At 37.3% G+C, this 27,621-nt stretch overlaps 1 protein-coding gene across 1 annotated transcript; it reads left to right on the forward strand.

The window, feature by feature from the left end:
* Positions 1 to 4,835: 4,835 nt before the first annotated feature.
* Positions 4,836 to 26,026, forward strand: syt6b (synaptotagmin VIb). The gene is made up of 7 exons (XM_057362774.1): positions 4,836 to 4,995; positions 21,890 to 22,268; positions 22,729 to 23,299; positions 24,723 to 24,843; positions 25,015 to 25,186; positions 25,648 to 25,798; positions 25,913 to 26,026. The coding sequence occupies exons 1-7, from the start codon at positions 4,836 to 4,838 to the stop codon at positions 25,982 to 25,984; spliced, it is 1,626 nt and encodes a 541-aa protein (XP_057218757.1). The 3' UTR covers positions 25,985 to 26,026.
* Positions 26,027 to 27,621: the final 1,595 nt, after the last annotated feature.

Genomic DNA, 27,621 nt, shown 5'->3' on the forward strand with positions numbered 1-27,621 from the left:
ATGAAGAGAATTCCATGAACACTGTAATAAATGGAAACTAATTCACTGTGGTGTGAATTAAAACTCGTAAGAACTAACCTTGACATGAAAGTAACATCGTCATGAAAAATAAGATGTTCATGAATGATGTGTATAGTTTTGGAAGAATTTATTTTCCTTACCTTTCTATAATTAAACTCTTCGCTTGGGTTTCTAGAAAATTTAATCTTCGATGATTTGAACAGATTAAAATAATAATATGCACAAACACAACAGCATTTAGGCATAAATCATATTTAATTAATCTGAACTATTTAAATAAAATCAAACCTCATGTTTAAATCTTTACTAGTGCTGTTGCCTGTTTATTTAGTATGTAATATGTAGCATCTTTGAATCCGGTGAAGGCGACACATGCATTGCCCTCCTTCAGAACTGGCACCTTATTAACATCCCAACTGTTCAACACTAACAGAGTGTGAGATGAATTTAGTTCTGGATGAGAAGACCGCACAGTCCAAATAAAACTAAGCATGCATCTCACAAGCTGACTGCAAGAAGTTCTAAATATTTCAAATCATCTACAACCTTTCTTAATGACACCTGTAATCTGAATTCAAACTTTGCAAACACTGTAGCTCTAAAATGCTGTGACCTTTCATACAACAACGGTAACTTTTAGTCCTCATATTGCATTCCTGACCTAACCTGACACTGTTATATCATTCCCACAGGTGATTTAACAATCTGGATACATGGGAAAACACGGGTTACTTCCTGTTGATCCCCCCTGCTTGAACAAAAATCCATGCATACTGATTTGTGCGCCAGGTTGGATACTAATCGAGATACCCCATGCGTATAGCCAGTGGGGAGCAAATACAGTAAATCTGAGCCAGGGTTATATAGAGACTTTCAACACTCTTTAAAGTTACATCCGATCATGCTGAGGAGTCCTGGGACGTAGGATAGAGAAGTGCTGTGCTGACAGTTTGATGCTGATGGCTTTTATTAGGGATATTAAAATGAATGTATTAACTTACTCTTTGGAGCCCACTGCCTGTCTATGTTTGATATTTTAAAATATATACAGATTAGTAAACAAATTAGTTCAATGGTAATGTATTTTGAATTTATGTTAGACCAGCGTACAGGGAACGTTTTCAGAATTTTGGCTAACATTCTTCAAATGTTCTTTTTAATTTATCAAAAAACATTAACGGTAATGTTAAAAGAGCATTTTTACAACATTATATATAATTGTTAGACATTCAGAAATGTAAACGGCATAAAAAGGTATTCAAAACCAATCGTATCCAGAATAAGTTTCTGTTTACACAATATATCTCTGTGTACTGTGCATTTAATTTTTTATTCATAATCACATACACATGCATGCACATGTTTAAGAAAAATATAAAAATTAATAAACATTTATGTATTAATTTAAATAAATGGTAAATTAAATAAAAACATATAAATATTTCCTATATACTGTATATACATGTATGTGCATGTTTTTGTGTTTATGAATACAAAATGAATATGCACAGTACTTAGACATATATTATGTAAACACAAACTTTTATTCTGGATGTGATAAATCATTTGACAGCCCTAAAACAAACTAGAACATTTTTGTTAGCTGCGATGTGTCTACTAAAAACTGTAATTTTACAGAATTTTACCATTATATTTCACATAATTTTTGCCTGTTTTAGAAATGTGATAAGAAATTACAAATTATTAAAATTACAGAACTAAAATACCAATTTACAAGTTGAGTGTACAATAACATGAAAAACTATTTATTTTACTTTACAAAAAGAATTATTTTTTTTCTGTCACTCCGGCTGCTGGAATATTACCAAAAAATGATTACCAAAAAAAGATTTGATTACATTCTATTAGTTGAACAATTTTTAAATCTTCTTGACATACTCTCAAAGTATTTAAACAAAAGTTTGGAAAAATGTTTAGATTTAATTCATGAGATCAGTAGTCTGATCAAGTCAAAGTTAACAGCAATATCAGGCAGCACAACATACAGTTGCTCTATAATAAATTATCATCACCCTAAAGAGTGCTTTCCTGTAGCTCAGTGGTTAGAGCATAGTGCTAGCAACACCAGAGTCATGAGTTCAATCCCAGGGACTGCACATGCTCAGAATCAAAATGTATAATATAAAGCAATGTATGTCCCTTTGGATAAAAGCTTCTGCCAAATGCATAAATGTAAAGAGAGTTTTGTTCAATATATGAATTTGTTTTCTAAGGAGTATTACAATTCCTTGGTGAAAGAATGCCTAAAAATATTAACACAAAAAATATTTAACAGCAAAAGAAAGCAGGAAAGAGGGATATGGCTCCAGGTGTTCATTCCAGAGATGATTTTCACCTCTCAAAATAATCATCTGTTTCAGAGCTTTGTGCACAGAAAGCAAATAGCTGAAATGAGTTCTCCAGAGAATGGCTATTTTTCTCCATATCTGGTCTCATCTCTAGATGCTCCTGGTAGAGACAGTCACAAATTGCAGCTGAGGCCCCATACTGTTTGCTTATAAAGTATTAATCTGTGTTCCAGGCCTCCATGGAAAGGAACCGATAAGCCTATTCCAAGCAGATGCTTCTTATTAACAAACATGGGAACAAGCGTTCTGTTTTTTATTTCAAAGTTTTTACACTCTGTGATTGTTTGACCGTGTTATTGCTTGCTGGTAATATTGGCGTTTCCTGTATCTGTAGGTGTATCTTGATTCAGTTAAATTTATGATTCGTGAAGCAATTCGAGGAAATTATGATGAAAAGGATTGTTGTGGTGCCATGAATCACGCTTGATGAAACAAAATCATTTCATGACAGATCTCCCACTTGATGTGAGCATTTCAATCTGTCCAAAAGAGCCAGGAAGAGTCACTATCCTTCCTTTACAAAAAATGTATTACAGTTTTAGTTCACCATTTATTCCTGACCTTTGAACAGTACTTTAACACTTTGGAGACAAACTATAAAGATTTGCTCTCCTACTAAACCTAACTTTGAATAAAAGCACATACTCTATCATTTATTCTCAATTTTAGACTGCACTCTTTTAGTAACACATTTGGTTTCCTATGCACAAAGAAGAGCTTTGTAGATGGAAACATAAAAGTTTTAGTCGAGCAGCAGTGAAGTCATGTCCTTGCTACACTCTCCTTCTACTCCTGATCGATTTTTAATAAAGACAGTTTTTTACTATACATCTTGTCTCTAGAAACTGAAATGCTGTTTTGGAGTACAGTCACAAGTACTCCACACATACCAAACACTAAAGATATTTGCTCTGCGTGATTTTAATTTGAATCATCATGCAATAATAATTCAGGAATGGGCCGTCAAAATTAAAAGTCTTGTTTGTGTTTTATCTTAATAAACATGCAAGCTCTGCTGTTTCAAATGAAATCCAATTCATTTAATCCATTTCTCAAAACATGTCTTGAGTTATAATGAAATGCATCAAAAATGTGGGGAAAAAATAAATTATGGTAAACAGCAAAGTCGCCAGTGTTAAAAAGGATCAAATTAACTCTCACAGTGTTTATATAATCCACATTTTGAGAGTGTGGATTATATATACACCGTGAGTGTTCATTTGACCTTTTTTAAAACTGGCGATTTTAGTGAAACACAGTGGAAATTTTTAGATGTGTGAAATGTACTGTAAGAATATAATATAATGTATAACTGTAACCATAAAAGCATGTACATTAAATTAAGACTGAATTTAATGGACTGCATGTGAGTTATTCAGACAATTAATTTCCTGCTAATTAATATTTACTTTTCATTGTTCTTTCCTCTTAGAAAATTAACTGTACAAGTATTAACAATACAAAATTTACCAAGCCAATTGAGATACAAGCCAAATGAGATATGAGACGTATGGCATTGAAAACAAATTGATGCTTTCCCGTGAAATATGCATATGAAGGATGTGACTGAGAATGTGAGCAGGGTGTATGCCACCCACAAACTGGCCACATTCAGACTCATGGCTCACCTCATCTGTCCTATACCTCAACAGCTGAAAGAGTTAAAATTTATTTACTTTACTGTAACATGCCACTAACCATGACAAAACATCTCATTTTAAAAAGGCCAAAAAAACATATACATTACTAAAATCAATAATAAACTAATGTAATATTTATGATCATGTATACAAAAAGTAATTAATAGGGGTTTGCCATTTTATTTAAAAAATGTTTCTGACACAATAATAAGTGATATACGTGTAGTGGAAGTCACATTGTGATGTCATTCTCTTGTGATGAATTTATGAGTACAAATTAGACAAGTGAGAGTATAAAATAAGATGTTCTAGCAGCCGCAAGAGAAGAAAGCAAAAGATACTAACAAACTGATAAAGACGTTGTGACATTGAGGACTGTAGTTTCTTGTGTTTTAATCCACAAACAGAATTGCCGCTAGCTAAATGAGGGTCAAGGGGAAAAAACAGTGACAGAGAAGAGGCGGAGCTTGCCTTTTCCCTCTAATGTGCGAGAGTGACAGAAGAAGGGAGGACCGAAGGGAGGGGAGTGGACACCTACAGGCTTGGGGACAAAATCTCCAAGACCTGTGTTGAACAGTGGCTCAGTGGAACAACTAGATATAATATGATGCAGCACCTGGGGGTACTATTACCTCATTGGCCCCCCACCCTCCTACCCCCACACAATCACTCGCCCACATGCGAACATCCAAGAGTTGCAGGAAGAGACCTACTGCTATCTATTTTTGATTCACTCCTGCCGTTTGTCTATTCTTCCTAGTCCTAGATGATAAAGGGACCAAAAATTGGGATTTGGACTAAGAGAATGAGTGCAACCACCTCTGAGGATCAAGACATGTTCTGTAAGAAGGCAGTGGCCCTCATTGTTGACCTCTGCCTGGACAGCAGCCCTTACCTGGATTCTGAAACATGCCAGGATTTCCTGTTGCTTCTGACCAATGAAAACCCCAACATCTCCAGCTCAGGTAAACACCTGGTTGTTTTCCAGCATGATGGGTAATGTGTTTGTGGGGGGTGACGTGGGAGGGGGGATGTGGTTATGTTTATGTGTGTATAAATGCACGAGCACGGGGAAGGACTTCAAAGGAACATGACCTTAAAATATGCCCTCTCCTTGCTTGGCTGAAACCAGGATGGAGGTTTTGTTTAGACATGTACCTTTCAACAAATTTTACTTTCAAAGTCAAAGCATGAAGACATTACTGCCATTGCAGCTGTATTGCATGTGCCTGCTAAGTCTGAATGTGTGATTTATTTCTCCTTTGATATTAGGATGCTAGTCATCAGCGATTTAGATCATTTGTACCAAATCCGGCTTTTTGTTCCTGCACAACTGCACAATTCAGCTGAGAAATTTCATGAGCAAGATTAATGTAAATGTCTTGCAATGTGTCATTCGGACTGCAGATTCACGGCGGCCACATGAGGTAAAATTGACAAGAAATTGAATTCTGGACAGAAGATCGAATGAGCTGTGATATCTCTAAGTTGGCAGGTGATATGGGTGTCTAAAGCAATACAAATTAAAATTCCTGATCTGTAAAAATGCCATGGAGGAAGACACAGAATCTAATTGTCACTCAGAGTTTCTGTCACAGAAGAAATTAAATAAACCGCCTCAGGCTCTGACCTGCATCGTGTCCCTGAACACAGGGATGGTGAATGCCACTGCGTGTTATCCACAAATAAAGATTAATCATAGATGCCAAGGAAAGCTTAAATGCCGGTGCCTCAATTTTGCTGAGTGTCAGTTCTAAATGTGTCACTTGTAGTCACATTAAATGTGTGAATACATGGATAGAAATGCAGCAGTTGTGTGTATCTAAATGTTACATGAAAGTTATTTACAATCTGTTTGCTACTGCTAGAACTACAGAAAAGCACAGTGATATTTCAATAGGTAATGATTATTAACATATCTAAATTCTATTCAAGTGGTTTTCAACTGCTGAGTCAAATGTTTGTTTGTCAGGGTCACAAAAAAACTACAGTATACTAAATGCATATTAACTAAATAGCCATAAGAGGAAAACGCTACACATATCTTTCAACAAAGATATAAAAGTCCAATGTTTCAGCACAAATTAATCTGTTAGCCAGCCAAATAAGGTTAATGCCATGAATGGGTTAGACAAAAAACAACCCAAACTAAATGTGTTTTAAACTACACTTGATGTCCCAGGTAAAATTTGGCTCCCAAAGCAAAACAACATGAGAACCACCACTGGGCACTTTTTTATTAGTAATGCTGTTGCGAAAAAAAAACAACTCTTACTGTCATAAAGTCATAATGATTGAGCTAATTAGGAAGGAAGTGTTGAGTCTGTAAAGGGAGCTGCCTGCTGACTTGACTAGAAGTGTAGGGAGTGTCTGGAACCTGCAGTCCACAGGCAGTAATGCCAGATGAATGGAGGACTGCCGCTGGCCTCCGCAACATGGTGAGAGCTGCACCCAGCCTGCCAAAAAGCAAAGGTCATGCATCAGGAGAAGCAGCTGGTGCAGCGCTCACGCAATGCCAAATCCCTACTCGATTGAGCAGGCCTCCGATTTTAACAGAGGCTACATTTGATCAGTGCTACATTTGATCAGTGCTCTGCAGTTTGGTGCTAATTGTCCAACATCCCTCTTGAACAGACTTTAAGTGGTTAAGCATGTGTAACTGCAGCTGTAGTTTAGTCTGGGCCATCTCGTTCTATCAGGAATTCAAGGAATGCAGGTGTTGCCACCATTGTCTACCATAGTAGGAAAAATGTATTTATGGATTTCTTGTAAATTTCTTTGTTCTGTTAAACACAAAAGAAGATATTTTGAAGAATGAAGGAAAGCATACCGTTCTGGGACATTTTTGACTACCATTGTAATTTTTCCTTCTATGGTAGTCAGTGGTGACCAATAACTGTTTGGTTACAAGCATTCTTCCAAATATCTTTCTTTGTGTTCATTAGAACAAAGAAATTTATACAGATCGAGGGTGAGTAAATGATGACAGAATTTTTATTTTTGGGTGAACTGTCCCATTAATCATTAAAATGAGAGTTTGAATACATTTTAAATAAATCTATTTTACAAGCTAATCAAATTAACATATGCTGGATTGTTTCAACACGTGTTTGGGTCAAATATGAACATTTCACAGGTTTATGATTAATTTAACCCAACAGTTGGGTTTGTCCTTTTTGACCTAGCCATGAGTTGAAAACAACCCTGCACTGAGTGTGCAATATTTAAAAACTCAATAGACTGTCAACATTTTTTGTCAAAATTTAAACTGACACAATACATTTGTGTCTCTAGACTTTACTGTATATAAAAAGTCATGTCAAGGTCAAAGTGTACTGTAGTTGTGAAATGTGCCAGAAAACTTTTATTGTTGACGGTAGACTAGCATTTCAAGTTTATTGGCCCTCTTGTATGAAAGAAGAATGAAAGAATTATGACAATAAAAGTCAATATAATGCCACTCATATACGTGACAGCGGCGTATGTTCGGACTGATCTTTTTTATCCCATTTCTTTTGTATAAAAGCCCTCAACGTTAAATCAATTACTTTTTTTTTCAAACATGACAAGAAGGTTATGACTAAATATGATGGTTGAGCAATAGAGGGCATGTGGAGGGGGGACCTCATTTCTTTCCACTAGCGAGTCGACCATTAAAAAAGATGAAGGGAAACCATGCAGACTACCAGACAAGTTTCGAAGAGCCACCTCTACTCCTTCTGTTTCTATAGCACATTGAGCAGAACATTGCTATTAACCACCCTAGAGTGGTTTATAGTTTTAGCACACTATATGCTTCACTGCAGAGAACCATCCCCTCATACTAAAACTACTACCGCAGCTACCGCATTATGTGACCATGAATAAATAAAACATCAAGTAGATACCAGACCAGCAAGAAAAATCGAATACACACTTTATCAGTACAATCCCTGCTGAGGTAAGATGGAGTGCGGTGTGACTATGTGTGTTCAAAATCACTACCAGGGGAGTCAACCTGATGGGAAATTCTCTAAAGTGAGCTGGTGAAATCCTGTGTGGTGTGATTAAATAATTGAGCATATCCCCATGCTACGTGCCAAGTAGGCCACCAGCTAATTTGTGACCATACTGTTGTAGTGTTCGTTAATTACTAAACAGGTGTACACTTGGCATATAGCATTCAGAGCCAAAATTACCTTTCATTTTTCACATACGGTTTAAGCATGCTAATTTGCACTAATCTTATTTTTATAGAAACAAAATCTGCAGGGAATTTGGCAGTATAGTCATGTGTATAAGAATAATGTGAGTTTATACATGCAGACAGCCAGTGCTACTCAAATCTCAAAGTTAAGAACATTGGGAATACCAACATAGAGGCAATTTTGTTTGCCATCACAAAGAACATTGAGCTCTGGTGTCCACGCTCTAAAACAAATAGTGCTATATAGCACTAAAAGTGGTTCTTGGTTTGTAATCATAGGGGAACCACTTTTAGTGCTATATAGAACCATATTTTGGTGCTTCACTGGTTTGTTAAAGAGCCATACACAGTACAGTGGTTTAACAGTTTCTTTATACGGAAACGGTGCTATACAGCACGTCGGTCACCCCAAAGAACCTCTGAAGAACCACTGAAGCACCAAGATATGGTGCTATATAGCACTTAAAGTGGTTCCCCTATGATGACGAGCAAATAACCAGAGTTGGGTTCGAGTCCACCTTTGTCGAGTCCGAGTCGAGACCAAGTCCGTAACCTATTGAGTCCGAGTCCGAGTTCGAGTCCAAAAGGTGCCGAGTTGGACTCAAGTCCGAGTCCTTAATGTTTGAGTCTGAGTCGAGTCCGGTCGCTGAATTATACTTGAAAAAATTATTGAAAATACAACCGACCTTTTTATTATTATTGAATTTAATCTCAAAATTTAGCCATTAAATTAATATTTGAACTTTTAAAAACCAATTATGGTTTCATGTGTAATAAAACTTGTTTTAAAGCAAAAAAATCATATAGAGGTATATGTACTGTAAAACTTTTATTAAATTACAAGTTTATAAAAATACAAATTAACCTGTCTCATTATTCTATCTCTATTGTGTCTTCCAGTTCAAAAACTGACACTTCAATTATTTGATGCCCCTGTCCCACATTTACTTTGGATGTAGAAAACAGAAAATAATTAGTAGTCATAACAACAAGCTTAATGCTTCATTACTTTTACTTATCTGTCTATCAATGACAAGAAACATTTTTTCAGAACAGCGCTCTGTTATGGTAACATTTTAACGTGAACTGCAATGAACACTGAAAATACAATGTACTATATTACACAGACAGGGCGCTAAATCAGGGCCATATTGCTGTTCAGAAATACAAGTTCTGTGACCATTTTGTGGGTCAGGCGGGCACGATGTGGTCTCATCATGATGCCACCTTTACTAAAGACATGCTCTACTGGTGCAGAGGATGCTGGTATAGACAACACTTTCACTGCCAGAGAATGGAGCAGTGGGAATTTTTCATGTTACACATAATGCAGACTCGACTGTACAAAACTGTACTGGGCAAAATTCCAGAGTCCAAAATGTCAGAGTCCGTGACAAGTACAAGTGCAAATTCATCCGAGTACGTGACAAGTCCGAGTTCATTCATAATTGCACTCGAGTCCCGACTCGAGTCCGAGTTCGAGTACCCCAACTCTACAAATAACCACTGTGACGAGGGAGGCGTGACGAGAGCCGTGGGAGGAGAAAGCGAGGCCGGGACGCGATTGATAATGAGTGTCAGCTGGGCGTCATTCCGGCCTCGTATCTCTCACGGAGGAGCGGAAGCATAAAAGGATGAACGGCAGGAGAATACGGTGAGAGAGGACCGGGCCCGGAAGTGTTAAGTTTTGTTTATGTTCGTGTGGCCGGCAGTCGTCCGTGAGGGGCTGCCGGCCTTTTTACTTCTGTATTATTGTTTATTTATTTTGATTAAAGTTTATTGTTTAAATGATGCCGGTTCCCGCCTACTTCCTTCCCAACATTGAACTTTGCTACACCACTTTTAGTGCTATATAGCACCTTTTTTTGAGTGTTGCACTCCTAACAATCAAGACGTAGTGTTCCCTATGAAGGACATTACACCATGATCATCTCAGAAGTCAACTGACAGTATGCTTGACTACATTAGATGGAAATTTAATCACAGGCTGCCCTATTTGCAGGACTTGAAGGTGATTTGAGAGGTTTAGGCAGAGAGCAACATCCAAATGGATTTGTTTATAAAATCTAATTTCCAGGGTCTGCCTGTTATGGGTGACTGTGACTTTTCATCCATGAGTGTGTTAAATCTGATTGTGTTCTTTGGTCGAGGTTAAAAAGACATACATGCAGACATTGACAGCCCTGCGAGTAACGTTGGATTCTCACAGTTCTATTGCTAGTTGCTGGGTAAACGGCGCTAACGCGGGACAAGTTGAATTCCGTAATTACGGTAATTGTGACTTGGCGCAATGCATGAATGTCCCTCTTCAACATTCAGTGCGTTCCAAAAATGATGGGATATATCGCCCTCCAAAGGGCTCTTCGGACTGAAAACAATCATGGCCGCCTCATTGAAGGGTCATTCCAAACCGCAGTGCTCATAACATGGCCACTTCAAAGGGCCTTTCGGAATGAAGGATTTTGAAGGGTACAACTGACTTCGGGCCCCCATGATTCTTTGCGCAGATTCTTTGCGTAGCGACCGCGCCTCCTTATGGACATGGAATGATGACACAGAAGGGCATTTCAAGAAACAGTTGTTTGGTCCCCTACACCCTTCAACCCTTTGAAATCCACATGCTTTTCAGGATTAGTTGGAAAATTTAATTATAGGCAGGTGTTTAATTCTTGCTGCAGCGAAACTCTGCTTCTCTGTGCAAATTGCGCTGTTTTGCTACATGTCTTGTTAAATCACTTGTGTTTACACTTGTTAGGACTTTGTGCTCATGTCATGTGCACTGGAAACTATTATGCTGCTGCTCATTAACTTTTCCCCATTATAGTTAGTTACACTGCATGTATTTCTTGTCATTGTCAGTTCTTTCGCTTGTTTTCTTAAAGATAACCACTTATTAGTGTCTCTAACCTGTGCGTGTGGACTCAAGTAATACCGTCACTACGTTTCTGACAAATTTTACTTTCAATTTGCATTGTCTTACTGATTCTTTATAATCCACACACAGGTCATGAGGTTATCTCTATTTTTACTAATTCACTTTCTTGCAGAATTTTTAATCATCTGCTAATCCGCTTCTTTTGATGTTTTTCTTCAGTAGATCCAGATGAGCTGCTTTTCACAGGGTCAGACTCGTGTGTCATGAGGTGGGGCCGTGGGGGAGTTTAAGAGGCAGATTTGACATGTAAGCATTTCTTTTCACGTGTGGCAACATGCTTTGCTAGCACTTGTAGATTTATACACAGTCATTGTGTTTTGTAGAATAGCACAAAGGCAAATTCATCAAGTCTGACAGAATCATTAACCAAAGCTTGTGAATATTGATTTCAAATCCGGTTAAGTTATCGGGACTCAACAAAGGAACAGAGATACTCAAATAACATATAATAATACAGCTTTATACACCATCAGTGTAATTAATGACCCATGGGCAAGAATGATTAAGAATTGTGTATATTTTCCCCTTTAATTGTTTTAGGTGGATTTGTGTGAAAAATGATTTTTGCCATGTATATTTTTTGCACAAGCACAAGTAACATTGTGATTGCATGCTGTTCGGATTTGACTGCTTTGTGTGTTATTAATTTATTTAGGAATGAATAACCAAATAATGTTTTTTTTCCACTCCTGTGTATTTCATACCTCAGATTCAACACACCAGAAAATACTAGAATAATGACACATGCCTACATGTCAGATAATAATCATTTGAAGTGCTCTTTGTACAATAATGCAACACTGGACCCCATCCTAAATATTTTAATATACCCTAGTGTGAAGTTTCTCTTATGGTACTGTTGAGCAATTTCATTGTGTGACACAGTTCCCTTAATTATCATTATGTTACAAAGACATTATTAAACATAAAAACATTATGTTTCCCAATTATTTGTGTGTTTACTGTCCTGTTTCATTATCATTTATACAGTTGTTTTACTCAACACTCTCATGTCCTGAATAAAGTCCTGATTAAACTGACATCCTTCATTCTGTTATTTTGTCAAACCAGGCAGCACAGCAAAACCCAGACGATGTGATAGAGTGCGCACATAATTACCACACAGTTTACATTAGAATAAACCTTGTTGTACAGTATCTCATTGAAGGTAGGAGATGGAAATTAGAACAGATATGGCACTTTGACCAGACCCTCCGGATCCTCTGCATTGAAACGGCAGCCTAATCCCAGCTACCATTAGCATCCTTTCAATAAATTTATATGCTGAATTCCAAGATCCTTATTTTCAAAGAGACTGTATTTATGATATTTATGCAATTATCAGCAGGCTGCTTTAGAGAGGTATATATTGCCTCATGAACTGTTCATTTTAAGTGTTTTTAAATTATATGTATGAATGAAGTGTTCCATATTTCTTAACTGCCTTTGAAGAAGAGATGAAACTCTCGTTCGCCTCTACATTAAGGAGCACATCCCCCTCCCAATGCAGTTACAAGATCACTGATGTTAATCTGTCTAGAAGTCGGCTATGGGGAACCATGGCATCTCAGCCGGAGAATCACACAAACGTATGAACAAGACACAGGGGCTGTAAGTCCGAAAATCTTATAAATGCAGCCATGCATGCATCATAGAGCACAAAATTCACAATTGGATTCAAAGCATGGCTCCATGCTCAAAGCCTAATTGTGCATGATTCTTTACATTTCAAAACCTTTAAAGTCTTTCCTAAATACCCTCATGTTATTAATATTTGTGTAAATGCTTGTTTTAATGTTTTTTTTATTAATGAGACCTTTAATTAACAGGCTTGCTTTAGATGAGCCTAATCCCCATTTACGGTTTAAAATGCATATATTCGATAATTTATTGCTTGCAGATATTTGTTTATTTTGGGTGTCTTTATAAATAATAGCCTAAGGTTATTTGTTTGCGGCAGTTGTAAACGCACTGTATTGACAAAAAAGTGTGTGTGCGTGCGCCCCTAGACAATTGCAATACAGCATCTCTCGAGCTGAGCAATGGTTGGGCTTCCTCGCGCTGCCATAGAAACGCGGTCCCGTGCGCGCTGCTGTGAAGAGCTCATTCTGAGGGAAGCTTGCGGGAAGAGAAGAGCCGTTTTGTGGCAGGGGTGATAAAAACTAAGAAAGCGAGTTTAAGTGGAAATACCAGAAGTGAGGAGAACTTAGTGGTAAGAAAACTTATGTATATTTGTCGTTTTTAAGAAAGTTCAGCGCTTTAGCTTGTGCGTTTTGACATAACGCAAACCCGCATTATACAAAGACGCATTAATGTGTTACCTAAGGAATATTCGTTTAGTTTTCTGTTTTGCTTGGTTAAAGCATGTTTGGTTTTAATTATAAAGTTCAAAGTTGCTGCAGCATTGATAGGGTTTTCATGCAGGTGTTTGCTGCAACCTCCCTCGACTGCCGTAGCCTTGTTTCACAAAAGGCTTATTAGAAAATGAATACTCTGCATTAAACAACTTTAAGAGCGAGGTGACAGACTTTTATGTGCTTCCGTCTAATCTAGTTTTTAGTATCGCTTAATAGGTACCGTCTGTGGTTGCTTCATCCAGGGGAACGTGTTTATGACTTAAGTACAAAGGTTGATTTCTTTTGTACGATGTTGTATTGATCTGACAATAGTTTTTCGCTCCGTTAGGTCTGAGCATATTGAACATATGGCAGTCAAAGGAAGGTATCACTGGTGCCCTGGGGGTGCTTAAAGTAGCCGCCTATATTTCCTATGAGTTGTATGTTCATTCAAGCGCAAAGTGTGTGTGCAGGTCCAGCCTCTTTTGAATGGAGTGCTGAAAGGTGGAAAAATGACTGTGTGAACACAACACATACATCATCATGCAACTGCAGTTAGACATATAAGTGTCTATGTGTGTGCATAATGCATGTGTGTACCCATGTGCATGCTTTGTGTTTACGATCGTATGCTGCTTGTACACTTGCAGGTGTGCATGTGAGTGGATTAGGGTACCTGCTTCTCTGGTGCAGTCTATAGTCCATCACTGTTTCTCCCAGCATGGTCATCTGCTCAGACTGGGCGAACACGCTCGGATCTAGAGTTTCCTGCATTGGCAGTCATTCACACTAGAGGTGATGCTAGCGTTAAACCATTGCTGTCAGCTGCATCTCCCAAAGCTGCAATGTAGACAAATGCAAGATCTGGCAAAGCAGGCTATGGTGCATTGCTATCGTGCCTTGGTATTACACTGACTCAGTGTCTCAACCTTTAGGTGATTATGACACCTTTTGTGCTGTCAGTCAGTTTATTAGCTGTTTGAGATAAAATGGTTTGGAAATGGGGAAAATGCGTGCAAAAAGTGTGTTTAGGAAAGAGGAAACCCAGCAGCAACTGGTAGAAATGTTTTCAAAGCGCTGTAGTGAAAGATACAAGTTGTTTTGGGTGCTAATATAACTATCACAGTTGCATGGTATTGAATGCTGACCTGAACCACGTAGTTATAGATCAACCATCATGCAATAAACTGTGACATACAAGCATTGCTCAGAAATACAACACAAATAGAACTGGGTACGGCAAGGACCCAGTTGCAGAAGTTCCATAGGAAAACTGATTTTCCGAACATTTGCATATTGATAAAACACTAATATTTGTGCATTAAAATATGTAGGAAGGTTTATTATGAGCCTGAAGATAATGGATGCATAATATTGGTTGATGTTTTGCTGACAAGGTTGTATTTTTATAGTACCACTGACGCTGTGTCATCAGTACGGCTCTAATAACCAAATTCAAAACCTCGCTGAGCATCTACAAAGTTTGTGCAACAAGGCAACGTTGTGCTTTGTTAAAATGTGATAGTTTTTTTTATTATACAAGCCAGTAGCATTATGTGTTCATTCATCTTTGTGCACAGCATGAAGAACACTGGCTTTTGATACTAACATTTGGGGACAGTTTTTACCTCAAGGCTTAACGCTGTAGCCAACTGTAGCTATACGGTTTCTTCCTTGTCTTTCATGCTGCCACATGTCATCATCTTCAAATGCTTATCCTAAATGGGTCAATTTCACCTAAAGGAACCCCCTTTGTAGCCTTCAGTATGGGTTGACAGGAAGATATAAGGGTATTTGTGTAGCCAAATACAGGCACTGGCCCCTCACTTTAGCCTTTTCTTTGAATGACTGGCTGTGTCCATCAAGACCAGTAAGCTAGCTCTTCTCTTGCCTTATCTCAGGCACACACTCTCCTTTCGCCCGCACAACAAATGCTAATCTAGCCCAGTTTTAACCTAAAGGAAGGGGACGGCACTTCTGAAGTGGCATGTGATGTGATTTCTTGGGCTTATCTGGGATAGACACTGTCCAGAATTGTATGCTGTGTACAATATAAGGCTGTTGAGTTGGAAACAATGCTTTTGAGTTTTTCATGTAATGAGATGTGTTTGTAAGTGGTTCTATTTCTCACTTCTGTTTCCTGGGCTGAACACACATCAGCCTGCAGGGTGCAATGAAGGCGAGGAACATGTTAATAACTTGTTAACACTGCAGTGAGATTTTTCAGTTTCGTCTCATTACTAGGAGGATTGTTTTTTAAATCTGACACGGCTTATGATTTAGCTAAATGTGAAGTTGGAAGTTTACTTGCTTTCTTTAAGTTACTTGCAGATTGTGTCCCACTCCCTTGTGTTATATTATATACAGTGCAAAAATAAATTAAATATAAAAAATCTAAATATTAAATCAGACCCTCTTCCTCAAATGTAAACCTATCAAGGGTTGCCAATATATTAGAATAGAATATAAAAAACATATATACTTATATTTATGATTATTGCCTAATTGCCAGTGTTTTATCAATTCAGCCGCGGAAAACAATTAAGAGACCATTTCAAAGCACAGCAATTCAGTTTTTCTGAATTTACTGCAGTAAGTTTTGTTTCATTCTGTGAACTACTAACAATATTTCTCCAAATTTTGGAATAAAATTATTGTTTCTATTTGCATTTATTTGTAGAAAATGAAAACTGGAGAAGCAGGTCAAAATAACAGAAAGATGCTCTGTATTTTTTCAGACCCCGAAAACTGCAAAGAAAACAAATTTATATTCACTTTTAAGCAATACAACAGTAATATTTGTACATGTATTTAGGAAAAGTTGAGGTTATGTGATAACCTTGATTTTATCACAGTTGTCATGTGTCTTGTCATGCTGTCCGTCTTTCACATTGCTGTTGGATGAGGTTTGATTTTGTTGAAATTCAACAGACACTGGACTGGAATGGCCACAATACATCTAGAAATGCTGATTAAAAAAAATGTGTAGCCTAATGGTCTCTTAATTTTTTTCCGCAGCTGTATATTGAAGTCAGCATGAACTGCATCAATGTTGGAGTTATACAGAAGATTGTAGCTGCACTCTAAAAAAATCCGTAAAAACAGGGCACAATATACTGTATTAATATGAAGGAATTCTCTGTATTCATTTTTTACAGTTGTTTTATCTGTATTTTACATTTTGCACTGCATTAAATAACATTCCAGCATTAACAGAAATGTCTGTAAAATAAATGGAAAATGTACTGGTAATTTTCTGCCAGTACTTTATCTGTTTTTTACGTGATTTTTTTAGAGTGTGATTTCTATCCTGAACAACTCAACTCCAAATAAACATAAGTTATTTTATTATCGCTAAAGTTTTCATAGACTATAACATCATTCATAGACTAGATCTCCAGGTTTTTTTTATAACAGTATTGCTGATTATAATAACCACTCTTATGTGGAACAGTTTGATAAATGTAGGTGACTGTAGTTGGTTCCAGGGGCTCAACAGAGACTCAACCCCAGAGCAATGACAGTACTTTTGAGGTGGTGTTTTATACACTATAGGGGCATTGGAATTACAAAGGGCTTTCGCTGTGAGAGAGGTAATCGTAGGTTAGCCTATAGTCATTACCGCTCTGCAATCAGAGTAATGGCTTATCTGAAAATTGCTGCTCTGGAAAGAAGAGAACTTTCCCATGTTGTCAGGAACAGAATGAATTATTATCTGCAGTTATTATTACTTAATCCACTTTTATTTATGTTTCTGTTTTAGAACAAAGACATTTTTCTTGTTTTTCGCTTCTTTAGGTCTTATTCTGTGATTGATGCTACCATTAAGTGTTATTTGGGGCTTTACAAAGACTACCAGTCTATCTGCAGGACACGGACCTTATTACTTTACATTAATTTACCTTGCAGTTTGGTAATGCAGGGAATACTCGGTCCTGCAGTGAATTAAATAAATGTTTAAAACTAGCAAATAATTTAAACGCATCGGCACAGCTATAAACGACAAGTGCATTTTTTTCTGAAGCACTTTTGAGTTGCTTTAATAGAACGGTTTGTATCGGCATTAGGCCCGTGTTTCTAGTGCTGATGACAAGTCAAGCACACTGTTCTATTCATTAATGTGGGCTAGTCTTGTGTTTCCATTGCCAGGCCTGACCACAGCTGTCACAACTTTATACCAGAGGGACTTGTGAATGGCTGCAATCTAATGGCAAGAGCGCATTTAACTGGATTTCACCCCTCCTCTGAGCTCCCACAGCTTTGATAGGGCTCAGTGGTGTTAGATAGAGCTCACACAGAACCTTACAGGCTATTGTAGAGGTCAGGTGGAAGTGGTAGGCCTGTATAATGCACATCGGTAGGTAAATAATTGAAAGAGGTTTATTTTCACGGACAAAGAAATGTTATAGTTTCTTGCAGTTATTATTTACATTTTATTATACCAGTTAAGTCACTGGTTTTCCAGCCCTGTTTTTATACAAATTGAGTCATGTGGTTTTATTGTTATTTGTATTCCTGGCAGGCATGGGGAAGTAACTAAAGAGTGTCTACTAAAAGGTTAATCAGTTTCTGCGGAAATGTTTATCACGTAACACATCTGACATAACATACGTTGATGGGACATATCACACATAATTTATGTAGCACATCTTTCTATATCTATTATTACAAAAGTACAATAACATCAGTTTTCATATAGTCTAACAAAGTTTCTAAATGTGGAAATACTCAACATAGAAACTGTCTCTTGTCTAGACAGAACTATATATTTGATGGCAACACCATTGCTTTTATATCACAAAGCTACTGGAACTAATTGGATTCACATGTTCAGCGCTAGTTTTATGATGACCGTAAGTTTGAACTGAATAACGTGTTTCCAACAAACCATGTCAGATGAAAGCAGAATAAACCCTTTGTTGCAATTTTTCTGCAGTGCAGCAGTGCCTTAAACCCTCTTTTTCCCTGAAGTAACAGTTAAAATAGGGGTTGCAAAAGGTCTAATGGATAAGTTTCTATGGATACCAGGTTAGATTTGAAGACACTTTGAAGAGAAGTTAAAATAAACCCTGGGGCTTCAGTTGCTCTCTGTCACTGGTACCAAACAAGTCTTAATTAGATTTAGTGGTCACAGGAAATGTTCCACCAGACTGGATTTCTTTCAGCTTTGACTGGAAAACCAACAAGCACATGAAATCTCCATCATGAAAAATACATCTCAATAGTCATTCTAAAATGTAATCCAAGGTTTATACAAATTAATCTATAATTTATATTGTAAAGGTCAAAAAATTTATGAAATGTATGCATCAATACCATTTTTAAAGACTGAGTATGAATACCGATATTTATTTCTGGTACTCGCTGATACCGATGCCTGTATGCGTGTGCCTTTTTTCAACACAGTGATACTAATAAAAATAGAATAGCTTCATAATTACAAACTCATCACCTTAAAGTCCCAGTGAAATTAAAAATAAAAAATCAAATTTTTTCATAAAATATTGCAGCGTGTATTGTAAATAGCTTACCAATGTGGGCCTTTCTCTTGTTAAAATTCATGTGCCCTCATAATCTTCAGTTTAAATCTGAAAATGCTCTTCCGCCTAGTGACTATCTATCCTAAATGACGTAAGTTAGACGGCTTGGGCGGGGCATCTGTTAACTCCTCCCCTTCGACTGTCAGTTTGCTCCCAGTTCCATTTTAAAATGCAACGGCTGTTTTTATACAGCCGATCAAATCTCAGTAAAAAAAATAAGCCACGCCCACAGTTTTTTCTCATTCGAAAATTCTGTTTCACTCGGAAATGCTTCAGAATACGGAAGTAAACACGATCGCAACTTCCGGTTCCCGGGGACTTTAAACACATTATGAAAAAATTATTTGATGTGCTTTTCACAAACTTTCAAAGCAAATTTCACAACAAATTTCAGTCCGTTCTGTCAGTTATGTCATATGAGGTATCGGCCTTTGGTTTCAGTGCATTTTTACGAGTACATGAGCTTAGTATCGGGCCTGATACTGGTACCGGTATCAGTCCATCACTAATCAAATGTATTAAGAATGGTATTTTGCAAAATAGACCAAATAAAAGAGAGTACTCTTTAGTATCTTGTTTTTGCATGTAGACAGGATCATAGACATTACTGCAAAGTGTTTTATCCTTTTGGATGATTGCAGTTGGTTCTTGTTAATCTACTCCATCTTGTAAGAGGTGAAGCTGTCAAAGCGTAAACAGCGTAATGGTTGTGTAACCTTGCATCACATCGATTAATATTTCATTTATGGTAGAAAAGAGTCCGGCTGCCTGAAAGTCTACAGCTCTTATCTGCTGTGCTGATCTGCTAAGCTTCCAAGTTAGACCACATATGAACTTGTAGTTCGTGTTAATGTATTTAAATGTGTACATTTCACACCGTTGATGTTTCTGCGAATAGAAAATGATCAGCCTGTTTTAGAATTGTGATTAACACATCAATCACACCAACGCAGACAAAATGAAGATTTAAAATTGGGCAGAGAGTAACTAAAGTCATTAAAATTCATTGGGTTGAAATCCATGAACGTGTCTCTCCTATTACATTGTAAACAATAAATATTCCTTGTGTAATTATGCCATTAAATAATTTAAGGAATTAAGATGGTTTATTTTGTTCTCTTTAACAAGGAAATAGAGTCTGTCAGCCCTCAGGCATTTAAAAACTAAAGAATAAATAACACAAGTAGGACGCAATTAATACGTTCAGTCTCTTTATTCATTGTTCTTATTGAAGGCTAAAAGCACAAAGACAGTTTGTACTTTCTTTTTATCCTCAGCACACTTCACTTCTCCGCAGTCTTCAAATCCTCGTTTTATTTAAGTGGGTGCAAAAAAACAGCAGATGAGTGTGAAAGACCTACTATCTATCCAGATTGACTGTGTTTTCTGCATTTGATTAACTTTACAAGAAAGCAAAATGTTGGAATTATGACATGTAGAGTAAATCTCTTGCTAGCATATGCTGCATGTTTACAAAAATAAACAAGCACATTTTTCCTACATTTTTTCCTCCAGTTTGCCACATTTATTGGCACATTAATTATGTTGTCATGATGTTTACGTGCTCCCACAGTCCTCCCAGCAGGAGAAGCGAATCATTGTAAGAGTATGGGCAAAATGTGAATTTTCATTAACACTGCCCCTGTTTGTTTTCTTGGCCTCCATCCCTGAGATGCGTGCACTCCAACGCATTCATAATAAAATACTGTTTCTTCATCCATTCAAGCTATATAGTTGTCACTGTCAGGCTGGTTTTCATTGCCTCTGTGGATCCCTTGAAGAAAATTGACCAATGACCTGTTCGTCTTTAATTAAGTCTGTAATTACATTTAGCTCATTTGCAATTCCATCAGGAAGTAAAGTGTACTTCAGTGTTAATGCCTGTCCAAGGCTGCTGGAAAGTTTTGGTGTTTTGAGGATTGTCTCATTGTGTCATTACCCTATGATGTTCTCATCAGTGAAGGCCTTTTTTGAGGGCAAGAGGAACAATCCAAGTCCTAGAAAGAAGCAGACAGCAGCACCAGACTCAATCATTATTTATACAACTGTGCTTGCTTTTTCCGTGTACAATGATTCATATTTATGTGAGAACTTGTGACCTACAGTAGTGCTTTATCGTGCTTTTCCAGAATCTTTAAAAGTGAGCAAAAGCCAATGCATTATCAATTTGATTTATTATTTTATACTTTACAGACAGAAAAAAGAGACAAATAATTGGATAAAAGCTTTAGGCAGCATTCCTCAAAAGAAACCAGCAAGCCAATAAATGCTACCATACAGTTTTATAGTGTGATAGCGCATCTACAGTTTGATGATGTCTTTTTTGGCTTGTTGCTAGTGTTTTTTATAGGGAAGAGTGATATAGTAAAGAATCAAGATGTCGTGTGAACTTGCTAACAGAAATGTTTACTCCATGTCAAAACCCTGAAATAATGTAATAAGTAGAGATGCATCGATATATCGGCCAATAATCGGTATTGGTCGATAAAGCAATTTTTCACACTATTGGCTATCGGCTGATATATGCTGTCAATCAAAAGAGGACAGGAAAATACAATTATTTGTGCTGTGTATATAGAAAATGTCAAGGAACATTACAAGTTTGATGTTCTATATAAATATTTATTAAATGAATTAATAACATTCAGAAAGTTAAGAAATATAAATGTAATCTTCGGCATCAGCAGATATCACTTGGAATAATCAGCTATCGTATTGGTGGAGAAATTTAGTATCGGTGCATCTCTAGTAATAAAAACAGTATGCATTTTCTAACAATGTAATTTAAATATATATACAAATATTATGGCATCATCTATGTATTATGTGCATTTTTACCATGTCCACTTCTGTTCTTTTCAGACATTTCTTTCAGTCTCCTGCAGCTTCTATTTGTGGTGTGCGGTTTGGCCCTGCTGGGTGTCATCAGCATTGCCACCTGGAAGCTGTGCTGGTTGCCCTGGCACAGCAAAGCACTTTCCTCCAGTGCCACCGCCCTTGCCCCCACCCATCAAGAAAGAGAGACACACAGAGAAGGTCACGGCAACTACTGCCCACCACCCCTCAGAGACGTCATGGCAGCAGACAAGCTGAAGGGTCCTGGGAACTTTCTGGAGGCGGCAGTGAAGATTAGTCATACGTCGCCAGATATCCCCGCAGATGTGCAGCTGTCCATGAAGGATCATCTGCTGAGACGTACGCGTATCTCACGGCAGACGACTGAACCGGCCTCCTCTAACAGGTCAGTGTTCTGGAAGAACTAAGAAATGTTTGTTGCATCCAAAGACCTTCATGCAGTTCATCATGGTTTACTGTATATAAAAACAATTTAATGTCAGCCATTATGAGGTTAGTTCCAGTCGATCCTAATCATGTTAATGATTTAAATCTTGTAAATGTCAGCTAGAGTTAGACCTGAAGGAGGTCTCTGGCTTTTAATGACTATAGGGAAGGTCATAGTAGAAACCTGCAGCCGTAAGGCTGGATTTAAACTTGTTAAGCAACTAAAAACGTATTTTGCGGAAATATTATTAGAACCCCCGCAGCATGACTGCCATCTGACAACCTTTAGAAGTATCCATTTGCATTTGTTCATGGGTTGTTATTCAAATGTAGATTAGCACCTGGTGTACCTTTTGTGATGGAACCAATGCTTCATATCAGGGTGATACAGCAGCCAAATTGTGTTTGAATGTTGCCAGGCATAGCTCCTTCAAGAAGCACCTCCCCAGACAGATGCACCATGTGACAAGTCTGGACCGCGGAGGGGAGTTTTTGGATGTGGATCCAACTTGCACCGCAGCATCCCTTGGGCGCATCCAACCAGAACTCTACAAACAGTGCACAATGGAAGCAGAGGACTCATCTAAGAATGACAATGGTAAAACATGCGGCAAGATCAACTTCTCCCTTAAGTACGATTATGAGGGAGAGCTCCTCCTTGTCACCATCCTCAAGGCTTTCGACCTGCCAGCGAAGGATCTGTGCGGCAGCTCAGATCCATACGTCAAAATCTACCTGCTGCCCGACCGCAAGCGTAAGTTCCAGACCCGGGTCCACCGCAAGACACTCAACCCCACTTTTGACGAAACCTTCCAGTTCCCCGTCCCATACGAGGAGCTGGTGTCCCGAAAGCTCCACTTGAGCGTGTTTGACTTTGACCGCTTCTCACGACACGACATGATCGGGGAGGTGATACTGGAAAACCTTTTCGAAGCTTCAGACCTCTCACGGGAGACATCCATCTGGAAAGACATTCAATACGCTACCAGCGTAAGACAATTTATTCTTTTTATTACTTACTGAGTCAAGACCCCACTGGTGATTTGTCAAATTAATGTGGTTTATGTCATATTCATGTGACCCTAATGATTTGGTTTTCTAACGGTTGAGTATTAGATGATTCATAAACAATGTATCCTATGGGGTATAATAAAGCAATTTGTCCAAATTGAAATTACCAAACCAGAAAAATTGTGCGATGTGCATTAAGCACTAAAAACATACTAGAGGGCAATAAACAACAGTTACAGCCTTGGCAAGTATAAGACAATTCGGAGACTGCAATATTCTATGCCTCAGCACTTTATGAATCTTAACTTTTTTGTAAATAAATTAAATTTTGACTTTATTTTATTCAACTTTAAAACATCCTTGGTGCACAGTCTTTCAAAGATGCTTTTCGTACGATGCAATTTTGCAGGTACTTAACTTAAGGTAATATAATGATTCCATTTTATTTTGGGAAATTCCATAATGAGGCCAAACTATTCATAATCTGGCTTTTTTAAGTAACATACATCATATTAACGTGTTGCACTTCTTATGAGGTTATGAAGTTGCATGAGGATGAAAAGAGTTCAGGTTTACATTTCTCTTAGTTCATAAATATATGGTCGATTCCAGCATACACAATATAGGCAGTGACAGACCCATGGTAAAGCTCCACATGCACTCCAATTCCCTATTGTTTATCCTCAGCAGTTTGACTGCAACAGCCCTCAGTTCCACCTGTCACCCTCGTTGAAAATGAATTGTAGCCTTGCGGGTAACTTTTTCCAAGAAGCTCCTCAAGCTCCCAAGCATTTTATATCTGGTCTCGCCTAGGGCACCATGATGTGAGTCCTCCACTGCTTCCACATTAACAGAGGATACTGTTGAGAACATTACTGCCCCTGCAATACATATACATACAGTTTAATGAAGCTTTTAATTCAGTTTTTAACTCAATTATTGTTCTTGCCCACTTGATGGGTTCTTGCCCATCAAAGTTAAAGGGATAGTTCAGCCAAAAATAAATTGCTGTCATTATTTATTTACCCACATGTTAAAAACTGTATGACTTTCTTTATTTTGTGGAACACAAAATAAGATATTTTGAGAAGAGTTTTTGTGTCCATACCATGGAAGTCAACGTGAGCCAATGTTGTTTGGTTACCAACATTCTTCAAAATATCTTCTTTTGTGTTCTACAGAAGGAAGTCATACAGGTTTGGAATGACATGAGAATAAGTAAATGATCAAACACTTACATCATAAATAACTAAAATCTCTGTCAGTGAATTATTATAATTATTATATCACAAAATTATTATAAACAGAAGTTTGATAGCAATATGGTACTTTATTTTTAATGACAGCAATCCAATGATCTGTTGGATTTTGATTTTGAGTATGTATCCATTTGACTTCACAGGAGAGTGTGGATTTAGGAGAGATAATGTTCTCTCTCTGCTACTTGCCAACTGCAGGGAGACTCACACTTACTGTCATCAAATGTAGGAACCTCAAAGCCATGGATATTACGGGTTATTCAGGTATGCTCAGTCTATTTGTCTCCATCTTCCTGTTTATCATTTTAGAAAGACACATTTTTCATTGTCAACAAAGCCATTACAAGTCCATTTTTCAAACTATTTAGACCAGAACAAACAAGGAACAAAGAGAGCTTGACAAATTCATGTCTGACCCACCTTTTCTGTTGGCAGATCCGTACGTGAAGGTGTCACTCATTTGCGATGAAAGGCGCTTGAAAAAAAAGAAAACGTCCATAAAAAAGAATACTCTGAATCCGACATATAATGAGGCAATCATCTTTGACATCCCTCCGGAGAATATGGATCAAGTCAGCTTGCACATATCAGTTATGGATTATGATCTGTGAGTAATATCTGTTATCTGCTGTCATTTCAACAAATATTGGGGTCATTGTAAAACTGTGGTTGCATCAGAAAATGTTTTTGAAAATGAAACTCATAAATCTGACTTTAAATCTTTCATCAACAATTTGTCATAATAATGTAATGACCAATGCCACTGAAAATTCGAAATGACTTTTGAATTTTTTTTATTTTTCATAGACTTCATTTTTCATGCTGTCAGTGCTGCCCCCTGACCTTTAGCTTAAGGAATAACTTTCTTTTGATTTTTCGTAAAAATTATGTTTTTTATTTCAAGTTGCAATATGAAAACGTAAAAAGGTATTTCCTATAGCAACAATGCACTGCCGTTGTACACAAAAAAGTGTCTCGCAGCATTTCCCACTGCAATGGTAGAATGATGCATCTTTTATATTTACTCCAAAATCTCTCTATTGCTTCTTTTCGCATTCTGGTGAACAGAGTGGGACATAATGAGATCATTGGAGTCTGTCGTGTAGGGAGCCATGCTGAGGGACTGGGCAGAGATCACTGGAATGAAATGCTAGCTTACCCTCGAAAACCCATCGCTCATTGGCATTCGCTAGTAGAGCCCAAGAAGTCTGAGAAGGAGGTGATTGTCTAGCCTTTCATAACGTTTCCAGTGTGGAAAACTTCTGTTTTAGCTTACTTGCCTAAAACTATTGCATTTAAATATTTCCATACTCTATCCTTGTGTCTCTTTCAGTGGAAAACTCGCACAGCAAGCTTTGACAGTCAGGGTTCTTGTCCCTCTCCCAGACTTCCATCTAGCCCATAAGGGAGGTGGAGCCTCTCTCTACATCTTCACACAAGCCAAGGATCTCTCAGGAAGCTGTGGTGAGATTCAGATATGTCCTTAGACAACATACTGTATGTAAGTGTGGACATGCGTCATGGAACGGGAAAAAAGGATGATGCTGTCCAAAACTTTCATGCATATAGTGCAGCCAAGCCTAGCCAAGTTTGAGCTTTTTTGTGTTTGGGTTAAACTGTTGCTCAAAGAGGTTGATTAATACACTTCATGGTAAAGTCAAGTTCCCCCAGAATAAGTTTTTGTTTATATGTATATATATATATATATTGTATAATTGGTAGATGTATAATATATTTTCCTTGACATTATGTATATAGTTTATTATAATGTCTGTATAAACTTCTAGTTCTTTTTGGTAAATACATATGTTTGACCTACAGTATGTAGATTCCTACAAATCAGTTATCCCATTGATCTTCCTTTTGTTTGTGAAGTAGTGAAATTATTTTGTAACCAAAAAGACGAACGGCAAGAGTCATTTGCAGCCTGTCTATGTGTATTTCATCACGAGTGCTTCGTTTAGGTTTTGTCTTTGTTTTGCTTGGATTTAAAATGTTGACATAAACCTTTTAATTTGCTGTTATATAAATATTTTTTTCAGTTTGCTATAAAAGTTCAGCTCAGTCAAACACAGCCATGCTCAGCTTTATCCTCCATGATCCATGTACATCCAGCATAACAGCATAAATGCAGTAATTGTAGCTTCATGATGAATACCAAGGATTGTGTTGAGAGCATGCCAAATGTAAAGGAGTCTCGAATTGATAAGAAGACCATTATGAAACCATTATGTACATTTAGTTTAAAGTCTTTATTGTAATCCTTTATCATTTTGCAAAGACTCAATTTTGTATTTTATATAAACTGTGACAAACGTTCATTGTTCCGTGTTTCTTACTTTTGGGTGTTCTTTCTTCAGATAAATAAGATTTATTCGTTTGTCAGACTGGATTACCTTGTAACAATAATGGGATTGTGTATAATGTTTCCGTATGAAATGCTTAGTACAGTGCTAAGAAGCAACTTTCCACTTTTATATTGAGAATTTCTATTTATTATAATGTACAGTATTTGTTTCAGGACAGACCCTTGTACTTCAAAGGTGTGATTAAAGTTCTTGCTTCTATCTGCTGTTGTTTTTCTTGTCGTTTCATGTTTATTGTTTGTTATTTTAATATAGTCCTCCTGAAACCTCGTATCACCATATTGCGTGATTTTCGCTATCAATGTTTGTCACTGGGTTTTGTAAATGTCTAACCAGTAAAAAGTACTTGTCAACATTGACAGAACAGTATTTAATCATTTAAAAGTACAGTGTTTTTTCCATTTCATGAAAACAGCCAATTTGGACATGCAAGGTTTCAAAAGGACAGCGACAATATGTAAGATAATCAACAATACATGAATAGTGTTTTATGAATCTAACTAATATGTTAAAATGGCTTTACTTATTATCAGAAAATTTCACATCATATACAAGACATAAAATCATTTTAATAGTTCTGCTCCAGGCAAACAGTATTTTTCAAGCCCATTACATTTATTTCTAGTAAGCAACCTAACTAAACATGTGCTTTCCTTTAACACTTAAAACGTTTTGA

Source organism: Triplophysa rosa, linkage group LG20 (genome assembly GCF_024868665.1).
Source record: "Triplophysa rosa linkage group LG20, Trosa_1v2, whole genome shotgun sequence".
Taxonomy (NCBI): domain Eukaryota; kingdom Metazoa; phylum Chordata; class Actinopteri; order Cypriniformes; family Nemacheilidae; genus Triplophysa; species Triplophysa rosa.